Source organism: Plectrocnemia conspersa, unplaced genomic scaffold, assembly GCF_051122295.1.
Source record: "Plectrocnemia conspersa isolate PC_06_02 unplaced genomic scaffold, ASM5112229v1 ptg000003l, whole genome shotgun sequence".
Classification (NCBI taxonomy): domain Eukaryota; kingdom Metazoa; phylum Arthropoda; class Insecta; order Trichoptera; family Polycentropodidae; genus Plectrocnemia; species Plectrocnemia conspersa.
In genome coordinates, this window is record NW_028277167.1 from 22,359,310 (window position 1) to 22,380,290 (window position 20,981).

General features: G+C 30.7%; 1 protein-coding gene across 1 annotated transcript; it reads right to left on the reverse strand.

Moving 5' to 3' along the window:
- Positions 1-2,810: 2,810 nt before the first annotated feature.
- Positions 2,811-19,236, reverse strand: slif (cationic amino acid transporter slimfast). Its single transcript, XM_088183422.1, has 14 exons — positions 18,502-19,236; positions 18,218-18,431; positions 15,645-15,799; positions 6,605-6,845; positions 6,405-6,533; positions 6,178-6,333; positions 5,192-5,296; positions 4,749-5,035; positions 4,449-4,686; positions 3,981-4,083; positions 3,762-3,916; positions 3,536-3,684; positions 3,358-3,466; positions 2,811-3,268 (listed from the first exon to the last, which is right to left on the reverse strand). The coding sequence occupies exons 4-14, from the start codon at positions 6,831-6,833 to the stop codon at positions 3,141-3,143; spliced, it is 1,788 nt and encodes a 595-aa protein (XP_088039548.1). The 5' UTR covers positions 6,834-6,845; positions 15,645-15,799; positions 18,218-18,431; positions 18,502-19,236; the 3' UTR covers positions 2,811-3,140.
- Between the last annotated feature and the right edge of the window lie 1,745 nt (positions 19,237-20,981).

The window sequence follows — 20,981 nt, forward strand, 5'->3', positions numbered from 1 at the left end:
GGTGTTTGGAAATATTTAGGTATTATTATTAAAATAAAAATCTAGCATATATTATATCATCAATACTACTTGTATATCAGCATTATTATTAAAAGGTAAAATATTATGGAGGCCAATTTAGATTTGTTATGGCCAAAACTGGTAGGCGCTGGAGTAGCATTGGTGTGACGGTTTTCTCCCTCTCTACCGGCAAGCTTGCAAGGGTTCGGACGCGTGCCGTCGCGCGCGCGCCCTTTTCTGTAATGTAAGTAACAAGTATCATCAATAAAATATTACTGCATCGGCTCAATCTGTGTCTAATTGTCACCCGTCACCATCATACTCCCAAAAATATAATATATCTAATTTTAACGTACAAACTTTAGCAGTTTATTATAAAATATATTAATTAATTTATTAAAAATCTCAACTTTCAGGTCTGAGCAATACAAAATAATATTATTTTTAAATATAGTCATATTTTTATTTATTTCATATACTCATATACACAGGGCCGGCCCTAGATTATTTAGCGCCCCAGGCAAAAACTAAATTTGCACCCCCCCCCCCACCCTAATAATACTTTAATAACTCATTACATGAGCGCAAAAATATAATTCAAATTAAAGTAATTTAATATTACATATATTTGACACCATACTCTTTTTTGCGATTGTGGATATTTAAGAATTTGTAGTTTTATTTTCGTCGCGATTTTTTACGCGTAAAATAATCTAAAGAGTACACAGTAGTGTATACAAAAAATATCAGATTATATTCTTTAACAATATTGTTTGATAATTTTAAGTGAATATTGCGCCTTTATTTGGTATCACGGCGCTCCCCAAGATCTAGCGCCCCAGGCGATCGCCTGTACTGCCTGCCCCTTGGGCCGGCCCTGCATATACATATCTTTATGAAGAATGATAAAAAATAACGATAATTTTTTTAATTCGTTCATTATGTATTATCGATTATGTTCTTCTCAACCCTAAAAAAGGCGCTAATTACTCCAAATGCAAGCGACATTTCCTTCGAATGAGGATGCTATTTGATTATATTTAGCACGATATCGATATCTCCTCGAATCCTCAAAGATATTTTCTACCGGTCTGAAATTGCTTGTCGTCCATTTTAAAATGCCTATGCTAAAATTTAAAAAAGTCATTAAAAACATGTGCACCAGGAACGTCATTTAAGCTTTTTCCACCGGGCGTCACCTCCAGTCGCTTAGCTGGTAACATACGACGTGATATCTGAGCACATGGAGTCAGGAGTCAATTAAAAATGGCTGACACAGACACCGCCATTCCCCCGGAGCTTTCCTGGATCCGGACTCGAGCATCGTCAGCAGCCGTCGATCACGTGACACAGGAAATACCCGGCGCCGTCACGCATCTCCAGCGAGAAGCCACCCAAGTGCCGCCCGTAAATCAACCTCGACCAGACCACGTATGACCTGACACGCGTCTATAGGGCTGCGCCCCCGCGACTCGGAGGCCCTAACGCATGTCCGGGGCCCAACGCGCACGCCCTGTGCAGCTGCACCGATGCACCAATGTGCTCCCGGACATGCGCGTTCTGCTTGCGCCCCCTGGAGCCCTACGCGCCGCCCAAGTCTGCATTGGTTCCTCGCCGCGCATCACTGGAGGGTGCGCCCTCGTGCCTCATGGAGCCCTTCACGCTCCCCAAGAATCGAGGCCCTGGAGCCCTACAAGCAGAGCTTGCGCCCCCATCTCAAATACCGCTGCGCACGTCATCTGTCGTCGAATATTTGAGCACGTGCGCGGCAAGATGCTGGATAATCGAGACCTGCGCTGCCGCAACGATACTCGCGCCACCTGTCGTCACTTTTCGCCGTACCATACGTCACGACTTTATTACCTTTGTGCCGCCAGCATTTAATTAACAGAAACTTCTAACTTTTCTCTTTCTAGTTGAATTTCAGAATTGCAATTGCTAGGAGGGAGAATGGTGTAGGGGGCCTATTTATATTTGTATATGGGGGAGCCTAGATTTGTTATAGGCAAAACTTGGCGGCACTTGAGTAGCACTGGTGTGACGGTCATTCTCTCCACTGGCAATCTTCAGGATTCGGACGCGCACTTTGTAAACCATGTAAACAACTTTAATACTTCAATAAAACATTACTACTCAATCTGTGTTTAATTGCCACCCGTCACCATCCCCGTCGCTAAATATATTTACTTAGATTTCGTTTTGGGGGCACTCTGGTAACACTGGCGTAACGGATTCTCTCGACTGGTACGCCGCCGTTGTGTGTCCGTGCTAAAACGCTAATGCAGCGGCTCATTATGTGCCTAATTGCTACCCGTCACCTCTCGTCGATAAAAAGGGTTTCACATAAATAACACACAATTATTCTCCGATGCATTGAAAGAATATTTCTTAGTTGCGAAGCGGGTACGAAAAACAATATATCACCGGAAGGCAAAAAGCACCGTAAAGCCAAGATATTCCCGTTGCACCATTCGATCTCGGAAGAATCCATTAAGCAAATGTTACTCGCTGCATTGTTGTGATTCGTCAGCGAGCCTTGTAGCCCTTGATACTTAAGGCTGGTTTTCATTGAGGAGAGGTCCGACACGGCCCAAGAGTCACATAAGCATATGACAAAGTTAATAAGAAGTTTTAAGTAGGCCGTTACCGCTATCATTGTAATTATAGCATATAAAATTCGGCCCATAAAGGTCTCCACCTCAGGTATTTTGGGTAAATATTAATCCAGTTGATGAGTTATGCAAATAATACACAATTTTGAAAAATATAGTTTATTATAAATTATATCATTATTATGTAAAATATAGATTTTTTATAATATACGTTGTATTTACACTTACAAAAAATAATTATATATTGCCTAGTGATTACAATTCGTTACGCTACATAACATTTATTAGGTATATGGAAAAATAATAATACAAATATAAATTAATAATAATTACATTACAATTGCATACCTACCTAATTATATAAAAAATCAATTTGTACCATATAATAAACATAAATCTACAACACATGTAAATATAATATAAACATAGTGAGCGACTATATAATAATACTAAACATCACAAAATTCAATAAATCACAGGATTTTTAATTATACCATTTTTATAACTTGTGATAATATGGCGCGAGCGTTAGAATCTAGTCGATTCTTTAACGTCATTACTTGTTTGTAGTTCAGGTGTGAATTCTGTTTTGATTGGTTCAGGCTTTATTCTTTCGGAGCTGTGATGAATCCCATATCCAAAGTATATTAAATATCCTAAAAAATATATTTTATTTATTACAAAATTCTAATGCATATATATATATATATATATTATAAATCACGTTAATAACAAAAATACAAACCTATCACCAACCAGACTGCAAATCTAATCCACGTCTCTACATCAAGTTGCACCATAAGGTACAGATTTACAACTATGCTTACACACGGCAAGATTGGCACAAATGGTACCTGTAAATAATGTTAAAATATTATATAAAAATGCTTATTTTATTTAAAAATTAAACTTAAAAGACTCACCTTAAATGTAATATCTGGATTTTGTACTGGCTGTCGAGTTATTATTACCCATAATACAAAAACTGACACTCCAAAGATTGATATAGTTATTATCCACGCCAATCCTTCGAGCCATACGAGACAAGCACAAAATAGAGTCGAAAAGATAACTAGAATTAGTAATAACGTGTTAGTTTTCACATTTAATTCATGGTATATGATATATATATTTTGTATATAGACTTACAGAAAAAAAATATGGCTATTTTAGATATAACGGATGACGTTTCATCCGGGTATTTGATTCCGTTTAAGTTAAACATTTGCTTAAACCACATCAAAGTTGAATTTGCATTGTCTTTAGTCTGATAAGCGTTTGGTATCTCATAACTTTCTTCAAATCTATAAATAAAACATGTATTAAAGTGTGTTAGCAGTTTTTTGAGTAAAAAATATGAATATTTACCTTAATACGAGCACACTTATAGCGACAATTGTGTAGGCCATCAGAGTGCCGATTGACATCATATCGATGAGCTGGTTCAAGTTAAACATAGATGACATTGTACCTTAAAAATTATCATATATTAATTTCACATGTTTTTGAATTATATACTATATATATTATTTATATGGTGATACAACTCGTCCGCAGGCTGGAACGGTTTCGCTATAATTCAAACCTTATTTTGAACATTAAATGATATAAAATTTGTATTGACGTTACAATTTCAACAACAACTAATTTAGAAAACTAATTGACTGATATTCCTAAGCAACAATAAGCATGCCATGATTTGTTCACATACACATTCTTACATCTGCCTGTTCTAATTGAAAAACAGAAGCAAATTCATATCACTTTGTGAACATTTAAGTTGATCAAGCATATGAAAAACAATTTGAAGATATATATGTATATACGTATATTTACCGGTCAAAAGTCCAGATACAATCGTAGCCAACAGCGGAGTTGATGTTTTAACGTAAACCTTTGAAAGTTGACGGAACAATAGACCATCTTTTCCCATTGCATACAATACTCTGGGTAACGGAAACATTGCTCCAAGAAGGCTTGTACATAATGCAAAGATAGCTCCAATTGTAACGATCCATTTGACCACAGGCATCCCCACCATTTCAAATGCATGCGGGAAAGGAGCATCAGCATCCTAAAACATCATCATAAGTTATATATAAAGTGATTTCATAAAATAATGTATGTATTCATTACTTGTTCGTAATATGGCAACATCATGGTGAGTATAGTCGATATGCTGAAGTATGACAAAAATATGATTATCAACGAGAGCACAATTGACATGGGTATGTTTTTCTTTGGATTGATTGCTTCTTCACCGGTTGTGGCGACACAATCGAATCCGACAAAACCAAAGAAGCATTTTGCAGCTCCGGCCATAATGCCAGCGAATCCGAACGGTGCGAATCCTCCCATGCCGGCCATAGGACGTTGCGATTCAGGAATGTCTTCCAAAGGAATTTGCCAGTTGTATATGTCAGCTGTGAAAATAAAATTTAATCGTATACAACTGATGCAAATTAAACATTTTCTAATGTAAATGTGGTATTCATGCAAATTTATTGATTAGAACACATACAAATTATATATGTATATATGCAAGTAAAGATGATAAGTTTTATAAAATTGTCTTGTACCTTTAGTGGCTCCAGCTATAACAACAATTAATACTGTCGTCAAATTTAAAGCTGTGAATATGTTGTTCATTCTCGACGATTCTTTAGCACCGATTATCAGTAAAACTGAAATTTAAATAATATTATTAGCACAAACTTAAATATCAAATAGTTACATTCTACAAATTTATACCAAAACAGTCTTACAGTTTATACAATAGGAAGTATACTGTTCTTCGTTATTATTTCTAGATGGAATCATAATTTACATAATTTTGTAATTCATGTAAGTATTTAAAACATCTGATAAAATAACATATCAAAAGTGGGAGGTAGACCCAGGCAACTATGGTATAAGTACTTAGCTACAATATCTTATCATGGATAATATATATAAGTTACTTGTAGATTTCTGAAATCTACCATTATAACAAGATAGCCATTGCCTCAATATATTGCAGAATTCCAGTATTTCAGTTAATTTTTATATATTAAATATTTATCCCACCTTTTTTTGACTACCTGGAATGCCTTTATAGATAGAGAAAGTATAATGCTATATATACAATTTGACTTCAATTAATGTATTCCCAAAATCTTGTTTGGTTATACAACAAACATACATAATGTAAACTGCTGCATAAGACTGTTTAAGATTAGGACTTTTCCGCCCGTTGATTGGAGAACTTTGATTTGTAGAAAATGTGCAGTATGTTGTTTTATAAAAATATTGCAACTAGTACGACGTAGAACTGTTCCTAAGGGATTAACGCACAATACTACAAATTATAAATTTTACAGCCATTTCTGACTAATTGTATAATTTATATACTGGGTAGAGATAAGTATTCGTTTAAAAAAATACTACAACTCAGGTATCTGCTGTGAATATTATATATTAACAATTTCCAATAATTTTAAAAAGCATGGAATGCTTCTCTTTAGAAAGATTATATGAATCAATGATATTAAATGAGTTATTTTAATAAAGGTCAAATCACACTTACTAGTGATAAGCATCACCAATAGAAACGCAAAGAAGTCAGGATAGTCTGCCATAAAGTCAATATTTATCGGCATATGTTCTAAGAAGAACTTTTTCATAGCATCGCCTGTCAGATTGTCAATGTAATTACTCATTCCTTTTGCAACAGCCGCCGTCCCTGCATTGAAAAGTCACATTTTCAGCATCATACAGTAATAGTATGCCATCTAATGCATAATGTATTCATACCGATAACGTATTCTAATATTAGATTCCATCCAATTGTGAAAGCTATGAATTCGCCTACGCTAACGTAACTATATACGTAAGCTGACCCCGCTTTAGGTACCCTGGACGCGAATTCTGCATAGCACAATCCTGAAAGAATAGATCATTCATTATACATTCATAACTGTAACAATTATATCAATAGAAGTATTGTGTATTACCTGCCATTGCCGACGCGATTGCAGCTACCAAAAATGATACACATACTGCAGGACCAGCTACAGTTTTAGCAACTGAACCGGCTAATACGTAAACACCTAATCCTAGCGTGCTTCCTACTCCTAAAGCTGTCAAGTCATATATGTTGAGAACTCTAGCGAGCTTTGTTTCACTGTCGTCGTTCAATTTTTTACATCTACGAAGAGCGTTCAAGAATGATGATAAAGTCATGGTGCTGTTTTTCTGTAAAATATTAACAAACAATTCGTGATAAGTGAAACGTTTATTTAAATAGATAATGTTGCAGGTATGCAATAACTTAATATTACGGCTTTTATTATCATTGTTTTTTTATTATCATCATTATAGGATTTATGGATTAATAGGAATTGCAATAAAAATATTATATACAAGCCTAAGTGTTGTTGGCATAGTAACTAGTAGCATAAAATTTATCATACTTTATCATTAACGAATTGCCACATAATGCAATTTTAAAGACCGACTCTTAACGGCATTCACTTAATATTTTATGATCTCAATTACTAGATGGTATTTAGTACCTAATTAGATATCCTTATAAATATAAGGAAAAAAATATATGCTAATAAATATTTAAGCAATAATAAAAGTGCAGTGATTTCAAAAGCAATATGATTTATGTATATTAATTACGAATCTGATAAGAATTTAACTATGTATTATTAGATAGTACATTAAAATATATGCTTTAGTTATTTTTTTACTCATACAAATTTAATTGTATATATAATATGTATTGTCAGGGAAGTTATATTTTCACCAGTATAAATATAATTTCACTAACTCAGCCAGTTAATATGTATCAAACAATTAATTTGCAATTTCACTGCCTAGTCTATTAACATTCGCTGTAACATATAAATATACATACATTAAACTAAAAAAACTTTTACAATAAATTATAGCCACGGCTCAAAGTTTTAAAAATTGATAATCACTATTCTCAATTTTTTAAACTTCTTAAAATATCAATAGGTAATTACATTAAAAAATAAATAAAAAACCATTACAACTAGCAAAAATATTGTTATTGCTTCTCAAATTTTTAACAATTGTAAAAAAAAATATTTGTCTAAATTAAAATTACTGTAGAAAATAAATAATTTAATATCGAGAGCGAGCAGAAAATTGCGAGCAGCTATTCAAATTTCTGGTTATTGTACATAACATAATTATTGAAATGATTTAAAACCGTACAAAATTAACAATATTTTTGAGCAACGCACATCAAATTTAAATATAATAATATAAACATGCATATTATTTTTTAATTTTTTAATACAAATCTGATCTTCATGCTCTGACAGGTTTATCCAATGCGTCATATAAAAAAAATTGCATTTCACTTATAAATCACAGTCGGTGGTACTTTTTCTTAGTATTTATAAGTAATAAGGAGATGGTTATATTTGGGTAAAACCCCTATAAGTCAAGACACATATATACAATTGATATTATCATCATCAATCATTGTTATATTTTGAAAAGTTTCATAAAAATTTAAATAAGTAGTTTTTGGGTTTTGTGTGCCAAGTTGTGTGATTTATATAGCTAATTGATTTACAGTGGTTTGCATAAAAATATTAATTATAGCCATATACAATAAAAAAGTGTAAATATTAGGCAGTGGCAATGAAGTTCAGGTTGATTAAAAATGGTTTCGAAACCTTGCAATAGTTTAGTTACAAAAATCTTTGGTCTCTGAATCGAGTTTGTGACGTGAGCATCAAATCTTTTATACTTCACCTTAAATTAATGGGAGAGAAGGCTAATTTAGCACCAATAGCAACTTTGTCTCATGTACCATAAACTTACGGGTGGCCATTTGTAGGCGATCATTGGATATGCGTAACAATACTATTCAATGAAGGTTAAGTTTTTGTTGTATTATTAACGATAATGACTTTTGAAAGTCTGTGTGGCTTCTTGTGTTTGATTATTATTGTGAACACACTCGAGTGTTCCTAAATAACGATTTCACTTGAGTTTTTTTGGAATATGCATTTTTGTAATAATAGATTTTTGGGAGATCATTGTTTTGAAATCCTCACAGGAGTATAATTAAAGTGACTAAAGATTTCGAAAATATTAAAGGACACTAAAACATAAAAGGTCATGTTATATATTTTTGGTAAAACTATATAATGACAGAATCTAACATAAGCATACTATTTTCTTCCTTGATATCAAAGTCATATAAAAACTACTGATTTTTCTGTATATGTATGTTATTTCAGTATGATCACATATTATGTAGTTAGGTTTATATCTAATATACTCTGTATTATGTATAGAGTACAATAGTTACACATTCACAAATGACCTTATGCGTAATAAAAATATATTAATATTTTTTTCAAGGCACTATTTTTATATATCCTAACAAAAAAAACCGTGTTTATTTTTAAGACTAAATTACTGAAGGTGTACAAACAAATAAATTATAAAAAGGAAATGAGGAAAATCTCTATATTGGAACGGTAGAACATAAATTTATTAATTAAATCTCTTCCGTGTGTTTGTTTATACTGATACACCCATGCGTTAAAGCCTTGTACTCGAATAGAAAGCAATGAACTTTGATTAAAAATCTGTACAAAAAAATCAAAATATTTAGAGTGACCTTAAATTAAGGTACGGTACACTTTTGAATGTCGATTGATTGAGATTTAAGGGCCAACATAAAAATAATCTACAATAACAACTTATTTTTCGTTTAAAATCCAAGGTAAGGTTATTGCTCGATTCGTGGATTGCATGTTGATCAATTTTAATGAAAATTACTAAATGAACGTTTCAATGTTGCGAATCAATGCATTGCTTTATCAAGAAAATTAACAACAAAGGTAATCTGAGTAAGTAAATAAGACGTGTCAAGGTCAGGTCGACCTTCCAAGTGCATCCATTCAATCAATATGGATCTATCCGCGTTGCATCAATTTTTCATCTAATCAGCAGCTCTAAATCTTTTATAAACACTCTTCAAACAGAGAGTGTAAATTTTATAGACGCTAATTTGCAAGGTTATGTGTAATGATAATTAAATAATAAAATACAGCGTATATTTGTACAAAATTTTGGTATATTGTATTCATAAACAGCTATTTTAATTGAAGAAAATATTAAAGGTCGTTTGACTGTGCATAAAAATATGAAACGTTAAAGATAATTGGGAAATGTATATTTCTATGGTAACTATCATAAGGAACGAACATCACTCCATTCAATTCATACTGGAGTCCTACATAGTGGCGTCTTAGGATTAACATTATATTTAATACACACTATTGATATTGTTACATGCAAGTCTAATGTAATTGAAATACCTGAAGGAGAGCATAAGCAAGACTCAGAACTAGAGAAGTAGAGCTACTTATAGCAAAGCAGCTCAAATAATATTAACTACCCATGTAGATTGTTTAAGAAAATAGCGTCATAAACATATATGCAAAAATTCAACTGGAAATAAAATTCCAAATAATGTACTGCCTAATAGGTCGATGACCCCAATGGTCACTAGTTAACAAACTGAACAAAAATATATTTAAGTTAATTAAATTATATATAATAAATATAAGGTACAAAGATTCCAATCAAAAACATTGACGCATTATAGGCTCACAAAATCGTTCGGTGATCACTGGTAATCAATCAAATAATTTAATATAATCAAATAGCTGTTTCTTTATTGTTTTATTAAATGTATATCTATAAATATTGAATTAAATGTTGCTCTTATATTGATTCATTTAAGTTTATTAATCGGTGTTGTAATGCAAGAATGTTGACAAATTAATGCGATGTATTATCAATCGTCTAGATAAGGTTTATCATTTTTAACCGGACAATGTCGGTGATGCTATGTAGATCTAATGCGATGTGTGGATGTGGGATTAGCTTTGAGATATGATATAAAAAAATAATTTCAATTAAAATCAATCAGTAAATGTGTTATCGCATCATTTGTTTTCAAGTTGTATATAACTATTATTAATTGGAAAGTGCATTGTAATAATATTTCTCTATCGGTTAATATCTATTGATTAATTATCTTTTATTGTTATAATGAAAATATATAGTTCATATACATAGATATATTTTACAGCTGGTCATTGCTTTAAAAAATCGTTTATTGTTTTTAAAGAATTTTTAACAATTATTTTTACTGAAGATGAGAGCCTTAATTTATCTTGAGCAACACTTTTTATCATTGATGTCATTTCATCTTTTTCAAGTAGGGGGGGGGGGGGAAATTACCAGTCGGTAGTTCATTTTTAATATTTCGTTTTTCAGAAAAAAGGGGTTCTATGTACTTAATAAAATTTGCATGTACTTAATAACAGAATTAAAAAAAAAATTTTTTACGAAAAATAAAAATTTAATTCTGAAGATGTTAATATTTTTAACGCTTCATATATGTGCATACATATAAAAAACAAATAAAAGTAATTTAAAGCGTGACACAAAACAAAATAGTAATGAATTATAAAAATATATGTCTATATGTTTATATGTTTATTATATGGTAAACCATATTTTTTCATCTATATGACTTTAATCGTACAGTTTGTATATTCAGAGTTATAATTGATGTTTGCTATAAAAGTGATACTTGTATACTTCATAGATACGTATTAACTTTTGCTGCACAAATATAATAGGTAGATAAATACTATTTCTAGACATGTTTTTACATATTATTGTTAAAAACAAAGCCTTTAATGCTGCTTATTAAAGAATAATTTTGACAAAGAATAACTTTAAAATTCACCTCACATTACATGTGGCTTTAACCAGGTTATTTTAAAACCTGTATTCAGTCACCGACGCGCATTAAACCTTTGTTTTTCCAAGAAGACTCATTAAAGTCATTCTCGTTTTTGCTGTCTTTTAGCAGTTTTTAAGTGGAAAATTTGCGCGTTCAATCACCGTGTTTTGTACACAGGTGAACGAATTTGCAAATTGACAACGTTACGACTTAATAAAACGTTAAAAATAAACTTTGCACGTACGTGTAATTACGTAGGAAATCATACGCTACAAGCATTGTGGTTACGCTCGCGTAATTTGAGCATTATCATAAATTTATTATAAAAAGCCAATAAAAAAATAAGCATTAGATGAGCTATCTTGTTTGTGTCATAGTGATCGTTTAAAAACTATTACTATAAAATATACACCAACAATATTATGCTATTATATTTAGCGTTTCAACAATAAGATAATTTAAGCGTACATATTATATAAATATAGTACACTCAAAAATACGAGGAATATTCAGAAAGTGAAGATACAAAGTGATAATTTTGAAGAGTTATGTACTTGACATAGTCCATAAACTAAATGTATTGATATTTTTCTCCGATTTTTTGAGTGAGTAAATCAGTGAAAACAGATAGCTTACATTACATCATTGTCCTAATTTTAGCTAATACTATAAATACAGTTTTTTTCATTCTTGCGCTGTAGAAGAATAGGTACTAGCCTAATGCGTTACAATGGGGCAAATACAATCAACACTTATTATTAAGAAGTAAGACATCAGACTGAAATCAGTGACATCTATTATATTAATTATCAACTTTTATTCTTAGCTTGATTTTTTTACTTATTTACTATGATATTCATTTGTGAGATTTAAACAATCTAAGAAAACCTAATCCGTGATGATGGATCAAAATTATAATAATCACTAATCACGTTTTTTTAGATACGATAGAAATTGGATTCATATGGAATTCAAACTCAAGTCTTTCAGGTATTAGTCAGGTTTTACCACTGTAAATATTAAAAACCTTCACTATTGAAAACGGCAGTGTTATCTCTACCTTTCGCAGTTGCTAAGAATAAAAAAAAATAAAATGAGATTTTATATTGTAGCAACATGATAAACAAAACCTGCACTCCGATTCAGCTCGCCTTCAGGAAAGCGATATATACCCAAAAATATCCATCTAACAGTTGAAAATTTGATGCTTTCTATATTTTATTTTAAATCGGATATATCGTTTTATATATAGTATATTTATAACAATAAAAATGAAATTGATATATTGGCCTTTGAAGCATATCATCGAAAAATCATGGTCAACTACTTGTATGTATATAATGATATTTATAAAAAAAACATATGTTGCTGATGATAAATGTCATCATTTATGGTTACAATGCAATGTATTTAAATTTTAAAAAACGTATTTTTTTGCATTGATTAAACTTCTTATTTAGCTGTAATATATAATTATATGCGGGACCAAATTGTGTCATGGTCGCTGGACCATTGACATTTTGCATTTTTGCGCGTGTACGTGAATACAGATAGAGAAATCAAGCAATATACATATAATAACGTACAATGAGGCGATGCACATTATAAGGTTTAGCTGACTGAAAGGAAATTTTTATAGGAAATCATGTGTAACTATCGGGAAATAAAACTGACACGTGAAAGGGGGGGGAGTGAGATTATTATAATTTGTGTTGAATATGATTTGCTAAATTAATTATTGTGATGTATAAAATCAGGAAGTATTTTTTATGTTGTACATTATATGGTCGGTTTCATTTCCTAGTAGATTTAATTTCGTTTCGTAATGCTAATAAATTAAATTAAAGGGGTGATCTTTCACGCGAAGATTGTTAGTCATAAAAAAGTCATTATTATATTACTATACATTGCAGTTGACACAGTATACACTACACAAGTAAAACCAGTTGTGAGTGCATGTATAATTATGGATATAAATAATTATCATTATCGTTGACGCGTGACACTATCAGTGCATAGTTTTAATTGAAACGTGAGCGATAATGCCCGAATATAAGTGTATTATGTTCATATTTAAAGCAAAATAAGCAATTTAAACGGAACGTCACTATGACGTTTGAATAAAATAGTGCAGATTGTAACCAATTAAATAGTCTCGTTAATGGTCAAATATAATGGTCATATGATAAAATTCAAAATAAAAGAAACGATCGAATAGAACATCACTAAATGTCAAATCTAAATAGAGACGTGCTAGCTGTGTTACAATTTTTTTTAATATAATCGATTTGCATATAATTAAATAGGCTCGGCATTGGAAATTTGCGTATAAAAATAGATATGAAATTTGATCCGCTTATTTGCATGATTTATTTTCTATTTGTATTCGACGCAGGCTGCGAAATATTGACGTGAGATTAATTTGCAACAAGTTTTCCTGTTGTAAATTTTAATGAACGGTTTGTCCCTAAGCTAGGGATTTCCCAGTGCAATTCCGAATAAAGTTAAAACAACTTTCGGATGCGAACCTGAGTTGCTCAAATTAAACGACACGCAAGAGAAGGCTATCTGGTACATGAAGATGTTTTTTATATCCACATTGCAAAATTATATATATAATAAACTTAAGTGTCCTTATAATTTTATATAAATATATATGTATATTTTTTCTTAAATAATCACGGTTTCGCCCTAAATGTTATTAGGTATTTTCACGAGGCTATAAAATAGTTAATTGACGCGTTTCGAAAGAAATATAAGACACGTTTGATCATATGAGTCGTGTTGACTAATTTGCTACGCGTTTATTATAAAACGCAACTTAAAAATGTTTCGTAAAAGAATTTTATTTATCAAGCAATATATTAATGATAATAACAAATACTGTTTTAAAAATATAATAAAATATGGGAACTCCAGATTACGAGTGTAAACAATGGTATTGATGGGTCATAGTGAATCAGTCTAAAAAATCCGATTATTTGTAACCGATAATAATCAGTACTATTTTTGCAAGTAACGTTCCAGTAGTTAAAAAATAAAACAAAAACAATTATTTAGATAAAAAAGATCAGAAGCGATAGATCAGTGCTATATAGAACAGAAAGATATTTGAAAGTGTTTATACGAAATAAATATATTACATAATAAATAAGAGTGCAATTTTATAAGTTTAAGTTGCAGCAACGTTTTGTATGTGATTAAAATGACTGTGTTTTAAAACAATCGTTCCTGATTTTTACAATGACGTTATTAACAGGCAAAATGTGAAAAAATTATGTCATTCATTTAAAGCAGAAATAAGTGACGTTCACGTCGAGGAAAGGAGTGTAAGGTCACCCATTGTCACTGATGAACTCATTAAAAAAATGCTGATGAATTTTATAATTAGCAACTCTGCGTGCGCTGGGTGCCAAAAATTTCAGTTTTGTACCTATTATATGTACTTATGAAAATAATTTGTGATCAATTTCATATTGATCTAATTTTGTTCTATTCAGAAGGGGGAGGTTTGAGTTGATGATATGACATAGAAATTATTTTACAATATAAATGTATGAAAAATTACCAGTTTTGTATTAATAAAATGTAAAAAAAACTCCGATATAATCAACGCTGATTATAAACAATAAGTTTGATTATTGTCGCGTGCTATAAAAATAAGTATCTTTAAACCATCTCACTAATACAAATTAATAACATTGAATACATCTGAAATTCTTTTATGTTCCATCAACAATAACTAATCCAATGATCATTGTACAACACAAACAACATATAAAAAATGACCATGATTTTTTTCATGAACATTTTTAGTTAATACAAAAAATAATGTAATGTTGTTACACACAACTATCGCTTGATTATTTTTTAAAGAGTTAAGTAAAGTTTAAAGAAACGATAACAGCTTAATAGCACCAAGATAAAAATCGTTAAATACATGCAATACGAGTATAATCTAATTAGGATTGTAAAAAATTATACGTAGTATATTGGCATGGTCGATTTTTTTGGTGTTACGAGCGGAACATATATTTCGAATAAAAAACAAACGACTTCAGAGCTACGGATTATTTTTTTTGACGTATTGACAATAACACTGTGTTTAGTGAGCATGTTTGTAAACATTTGCCAGATGATAATCTATGGTGATTTTCAGTTTTTTTATATGAAAAAAACATAGATTTTTATTTGTTTATTTTTAAATAATTGAGAATGGGTTTTATCTTTACCTAGATGCGTGCAGATTTTCACTTTCCGTTTCTAAAACAAATGTTTGTTTTAGTAAGTTGTTTTCAGGCGATGGCACGCGATCGAACGTGCGCCTCGAGGTAAGGCTCGACTGCTACTGATTGTTTCGGCAGTTTCCACCTACCATCTTGTCTGCCTGCAAACAAAAGTAGTTCGGCGTGCATGAAATTGTTGAGGTGAAATCAGCGATTTGCAACCATTTCGATCGATTCGCTCATATCATATTGATAAATTCGCGGTTAATTCGCGCATCCATTGTCACTGTCGATCATTTAATAGCATTTAACACTTTATCAGATACGTAAATGTGTTGCAATTTTAATTATAATTTAAAATATTAAGCTAATGCACTAATTTAAGTTATGACGGAAAAAATGTTGCCATTATAAAAATATTGTAAATAGTAGCCATCACTAGAATTGTAGAGAATAATTTTCAGTTGTTGTTTATTCGATTGATTTTTAATTCAGATACAAAACCAAGGTTTTTCTTCTGCAGATTAGGAATACTATTATATAAATCCATACCTACCTACAATATTGCCTTGGTAATACTAATATGATTAAAACTAACCTAAACTATCGCTAATACTAGTATAAATTAAATATATGTATTATATATGCGGTACCTAGACATTACACGCGTTTATTTTTATAATAACATTTTGAAATATGGTCGTATAATTTGTGTAATATTGATAGACTCGTTATTTCAAGTAGTAGTTCTGTTATCAAGTTCCGGGTGGGAAGTTTTGAACGGGTGATTAAGTATATTAGTGTTTTGGCTTTGTATAACTGGGAAACGTGGGAAAGTCTTACGACGGTTTTTATTAGCTATTTTAAAGTTCTGATATTTTGTTGGTGGTAGCAAAGTAGCATTATTAGAGCGTTTTCATTTAAAAGTAGAGTTATCATCAATAAGATGGAAACGGAGATAGGTAGTAAGTGAAAATCTGTAAGGAGCCATATAGCACAGTGGTCATAAAAGTGCAGTAAGTGAGAAATCTAATCTAATTACCCTCCTAGCTCATTATTAATTAGTCGTAGTGGGAAAAAGTGGGAGAGACCTACACCTCCATCAGGCTGGCCATGCTTGCTTATGACAACTTATCAATAAGTTTTACTTAAGCTCTCAAATTTGGACGCGCAGGGGTTTGTACGAGCTTGAACCAACTGAAGTCGCCGATAATCAATAGAAAAGATAGAAAAAACAGTCGCTTCCCTCTTCACGTCATTTTCAGACGTCTATATATAATACTTTAGACGCAGTCATAGATAAGAGTATTTTTCGTTTACGTGAAATGTTATACAAATATCAATTATAAACAAAAATAGCATCATTGACACAATGTAAAATGTTATTTTTAAGATATTTTATAATTAATATATCTGCGATTATTTATAATGATTTATGATCTATATTATTGATATCATTTTTTGAAAATAGCTTGGAGTGAAAAAACAAGTACAACTTCATAATATGAGCTAACTACTCCAACTACTTACTAACTTAACTACTTAATGATTCCAAAATAAGTCAGTTACATAGGGGTTAACCAACATTTTACGAAATATTCCAAGGTTAGAAACTATTGGAGTAAAACAAAGCAACAATGTAATCGATGATCTAATTAAAATTGTGTAATAATATTCTACAACTAAGTAAGGAAAATTCGGAAATATCGAAAAAATGCATTTTATAATTATAAAATTGATTATTTTCCTGTACCTTTATTACATACCAACAACATAATAAATAATATGGTATTTTTTTCTGATTGTTCATAATAGCTTAATTAAAATTTCAACATATTATTGTTTGTGTATAATTTATAGTTGGCCCTAATAAAAGCAACTTTTTATAGTAAATATATTGATTTAGCTCGATAGTACAATAAATAGTGAAAATATCAAAATTTACACAACAGATTTTCCTTTAGTACTTAGTATCAATGAAAAACATATACAAAATGTATTATACTATCTTATTGTTCTTGCAAACCCTTTAATATGTTTTATGCATGCGACTTTGATGAATGGTGAATAGGTTTATTTAAATTAGATAGTATGGTCAGATTCCGTAACCAAATAGGTATGCCTCTCTGTCATACAACGCGTTTGTATTATAGTCGATTATTTGTGTCTTCAGTTATTTCACACGTATGAACGAGGACAATAGGATTTTTATTGAGCACAAAAATTCAATAAATTTTCCGATCCATGTGTTTGAATGATGACAATTATACTGTTCGGGCGTGACAAAAGTAATACAAATATTGACCACAATGAGTAATATTTATGGTTTAATAAAATCTAAGTTATTTATCAGAGGGTCACGTGAAACAAATTATCACCGAAAGACAAATAGCACCGTAAGGTCACAATATTCCCGTTACACAATTTATTTCGGAGATATCTATCAAGCAAATGTCACTTTCTACTTATTTCATTGTTTTAAGAAACGAGTGTAATGATTGACTGGATGATCGCTGCATGATTGTGATTGATAAGCAAGTTTGCATCTCTCAATACTCTAATGAGGAGAAAGCAGTCACCTGGTAGACTCCGGCAGACACTCGAAGAGACTAGCATACGCCCTTCCGCTCGCGGACAACATACTGTCATGGACGCTTACATCCTGAAAGGGACTCCACCACACAAGCACCGTAGAAGAGAGGGATCAACATCCGCTGTGCTGTCGCTGCCACGACACCTACAAGACTTTGAGGATCTTCCACCGACAACATCCCTACGCCAGCTTCTCCGCCACTGTTCGGAGAAAACATATCGCCCATTATACTCTGTCGCAATATGTAATATAATAAAATAAAATTCTCACTAGTTTTCACCTGCGTCTTACTGGCTGCGAAGTCACACCCCTTATGGTAACAAACCTTAAAAGAAAAAAAAACTTTAAAATGGAAAAAATAAAACATAATTATGAATGGCTAACACAATTTTTAAGTTAAAAAATGAGAATTAATTGTTGTTAATAGCATGCTAACAAAATAATTTAAGAAATCAAAGTAGCGAACGACTTGAATAAAACATAACAATATCATTGTATGTACATATTAATAATCGCCATCGTATTCCACAATCGAGTAAGAGGAAAATCCAGACACATAGATTAAAAGGTATTTTTCCTATTTCTTTATTTCCTTATAAAAAGTTGGTGTAATTATTATTTTTCTGCATAAAGAATTAATGTTAGTGTATAATATTTCCATTTGCACAAACAACAAGCAAGATTATATATTATTTATTAACAAGGGAAAACGATAATTTTTATAAATGATTATTCTATATTCATATACACATATAAATTTAATTTAATATTTCATTATTACTCATTTTTATTCTAACGGATCAAGGATTATAATTACGGTTTTCACTGAACTAACCTAAATTAAGTAGAAATTTACAAACAATAATCATTTTTAGTAACACTAGTTCGTTCAACAATTATTAAAATCAACTTTGGATTTTTCCAAACCTCGTAGATTATTATTACTAATTGATTCTTTTAATTATTGCAATTTTACTCTAATTTATTTACAGCGGTAATAATAAAACGTGAAAATGAAATTATTTATTAAGATTAACTGAAGCCATAAATTACAATTATTTATGTACCTATAAATAAAATTACGTGAATGCAATTTCAATTGGAGATAGGTGAGATAATTCGTAATAGTTCATTAGACAACGACATAATTATTTATCACTGTATAAATCTTTGTAATTATAACCAACAAAACTTTTCCGTGGAATAATTACTGCATTTCCACGTGGGTTATTAAAAACAAATTATATTAGTAGTGTTTTGGTATAATTGGATTTAAACCATTCTTAACCTAATAGACAGATTTGGTTTTGAATAAATTACATAGCTAAAGATGAAAAAATAATATATTTAAAATAATAATAAGACTAAGGACTCTACAAAAATATTTGCACGCTTATATCAACAAAGAAAATATAGCTGATACGTTGATAAAACAAATTTGATTATCTTATTTAACGTAATACTAAAAGAATGCGTTAGATATGTATTACTATAATCTTTCAAGGTGTTTTTGGAATACATAAATTTATTACTAAATTGTTAAGAATGTGTCAGTAAAAATCATCGAATAAAATGCATACATTTTGTGTTTAGTTTTTAAGCACTTCACCAATCACTACTACATTTGCTGGGGTGACAGACATACGCCACCATACTCAAGATATATAGGGTTAATCATTTTACCACACAAAAACGAATGTTAATGCTCTATTTATATTTAACCAGCACGGTAGACCAGAGGTATAATTGGTGACTAATATCTAAAAGACTGGGTTCGAATCATATGTGTTTTTTAATTTCTATTGTGTCTAGGAGATTGAAATTAGTGAGTTTTATAACCTGACTTCCTAATTTTAAACATGCGAATTTTAATACTTTATCTCATTGGGAATTACATGAAAATTTTTAAATTATTTTACTTAAAATACATATACCATTCTTGGTTTATATTATTTCGTGCATCATTCGTTTATAAATCCTATTACATTGAATTTTCCTGAATCAAAAAAAGTTGGATTTTGGTAAGTGAAACTAGTTTTCACTTTGAATATTTTTTTTAATCTGAATTAATACATCAAATTTCAAATCAAAGGACAACTAAAATTTATTGTAATATATAACATAGCATAATATAAATTGATTATATTATTTACTTAGGTACTCATGGCATCAAAGTAAAAGACAACGTACTAGTATCGAATAGAGAGGCTAAAATGTAATAAAGTAACGTAAAATAGTCACCAATCAGAAACTCGTGTAGAATCAGAAACTTGTGTAGAACCAGAATTTTGTATACAATACGAAGAAAATCAAATTATTATCGAGACTAATACAGCCTCTGATGTTAATGGACTTGGTGCAAAACGAATCGAAAATGCTTCTGGAGCTAGTTCCAAAATTCATGTTAATCATCCCGAGGAAAAATGCTAACGTTAATTTGAAAAACTTTGAAGATATGAAGTGGAAATAATCAAGTGAATCAAGTGAAAAAAATTAACAATTGAATGTGCAATATGAAACTGTCAATTTTAATAATCCAACCACATGTAATATTTGCTCTAATTTATTTATTTTAAAACATTCCTTCTAAGGTTGTCAATTTTTCTTATGAATGTATTTTTTTGATCATACAAAAATGCATGAAAGAATTTTTGCATTAATATTTAACTTAAGAAACATATAATTAATTTATGACAGTTTTAAAGGCCAATCTAAATTATTAAATAGGTTTTGATGTTAAGAAGCATTTA

Bases quoted from the DNA above. Each gene is read 5' to 3' on its own strand.
- slif (XM_088183422.1), bottom strand. From the start codon at position 6,833: ATGACTTTATCATCATTCTTGAACGCTCTTCGTAGATGTAAAAAATTG. The intron at 6,334-6,404 runs GTATGAATACAT...TTTTCAATGCAG, and splicing joins AATATTAGAATACGTTATCG to GGACGGCGGCTGTTGCAAAA. The intron at 4,084-4,448 runs GTAAATATACGT...ATAATTTTTAAG, and splicing joins TGTATCTGGACTTTTGACCG to GTACAATGTCATCTATGTTT.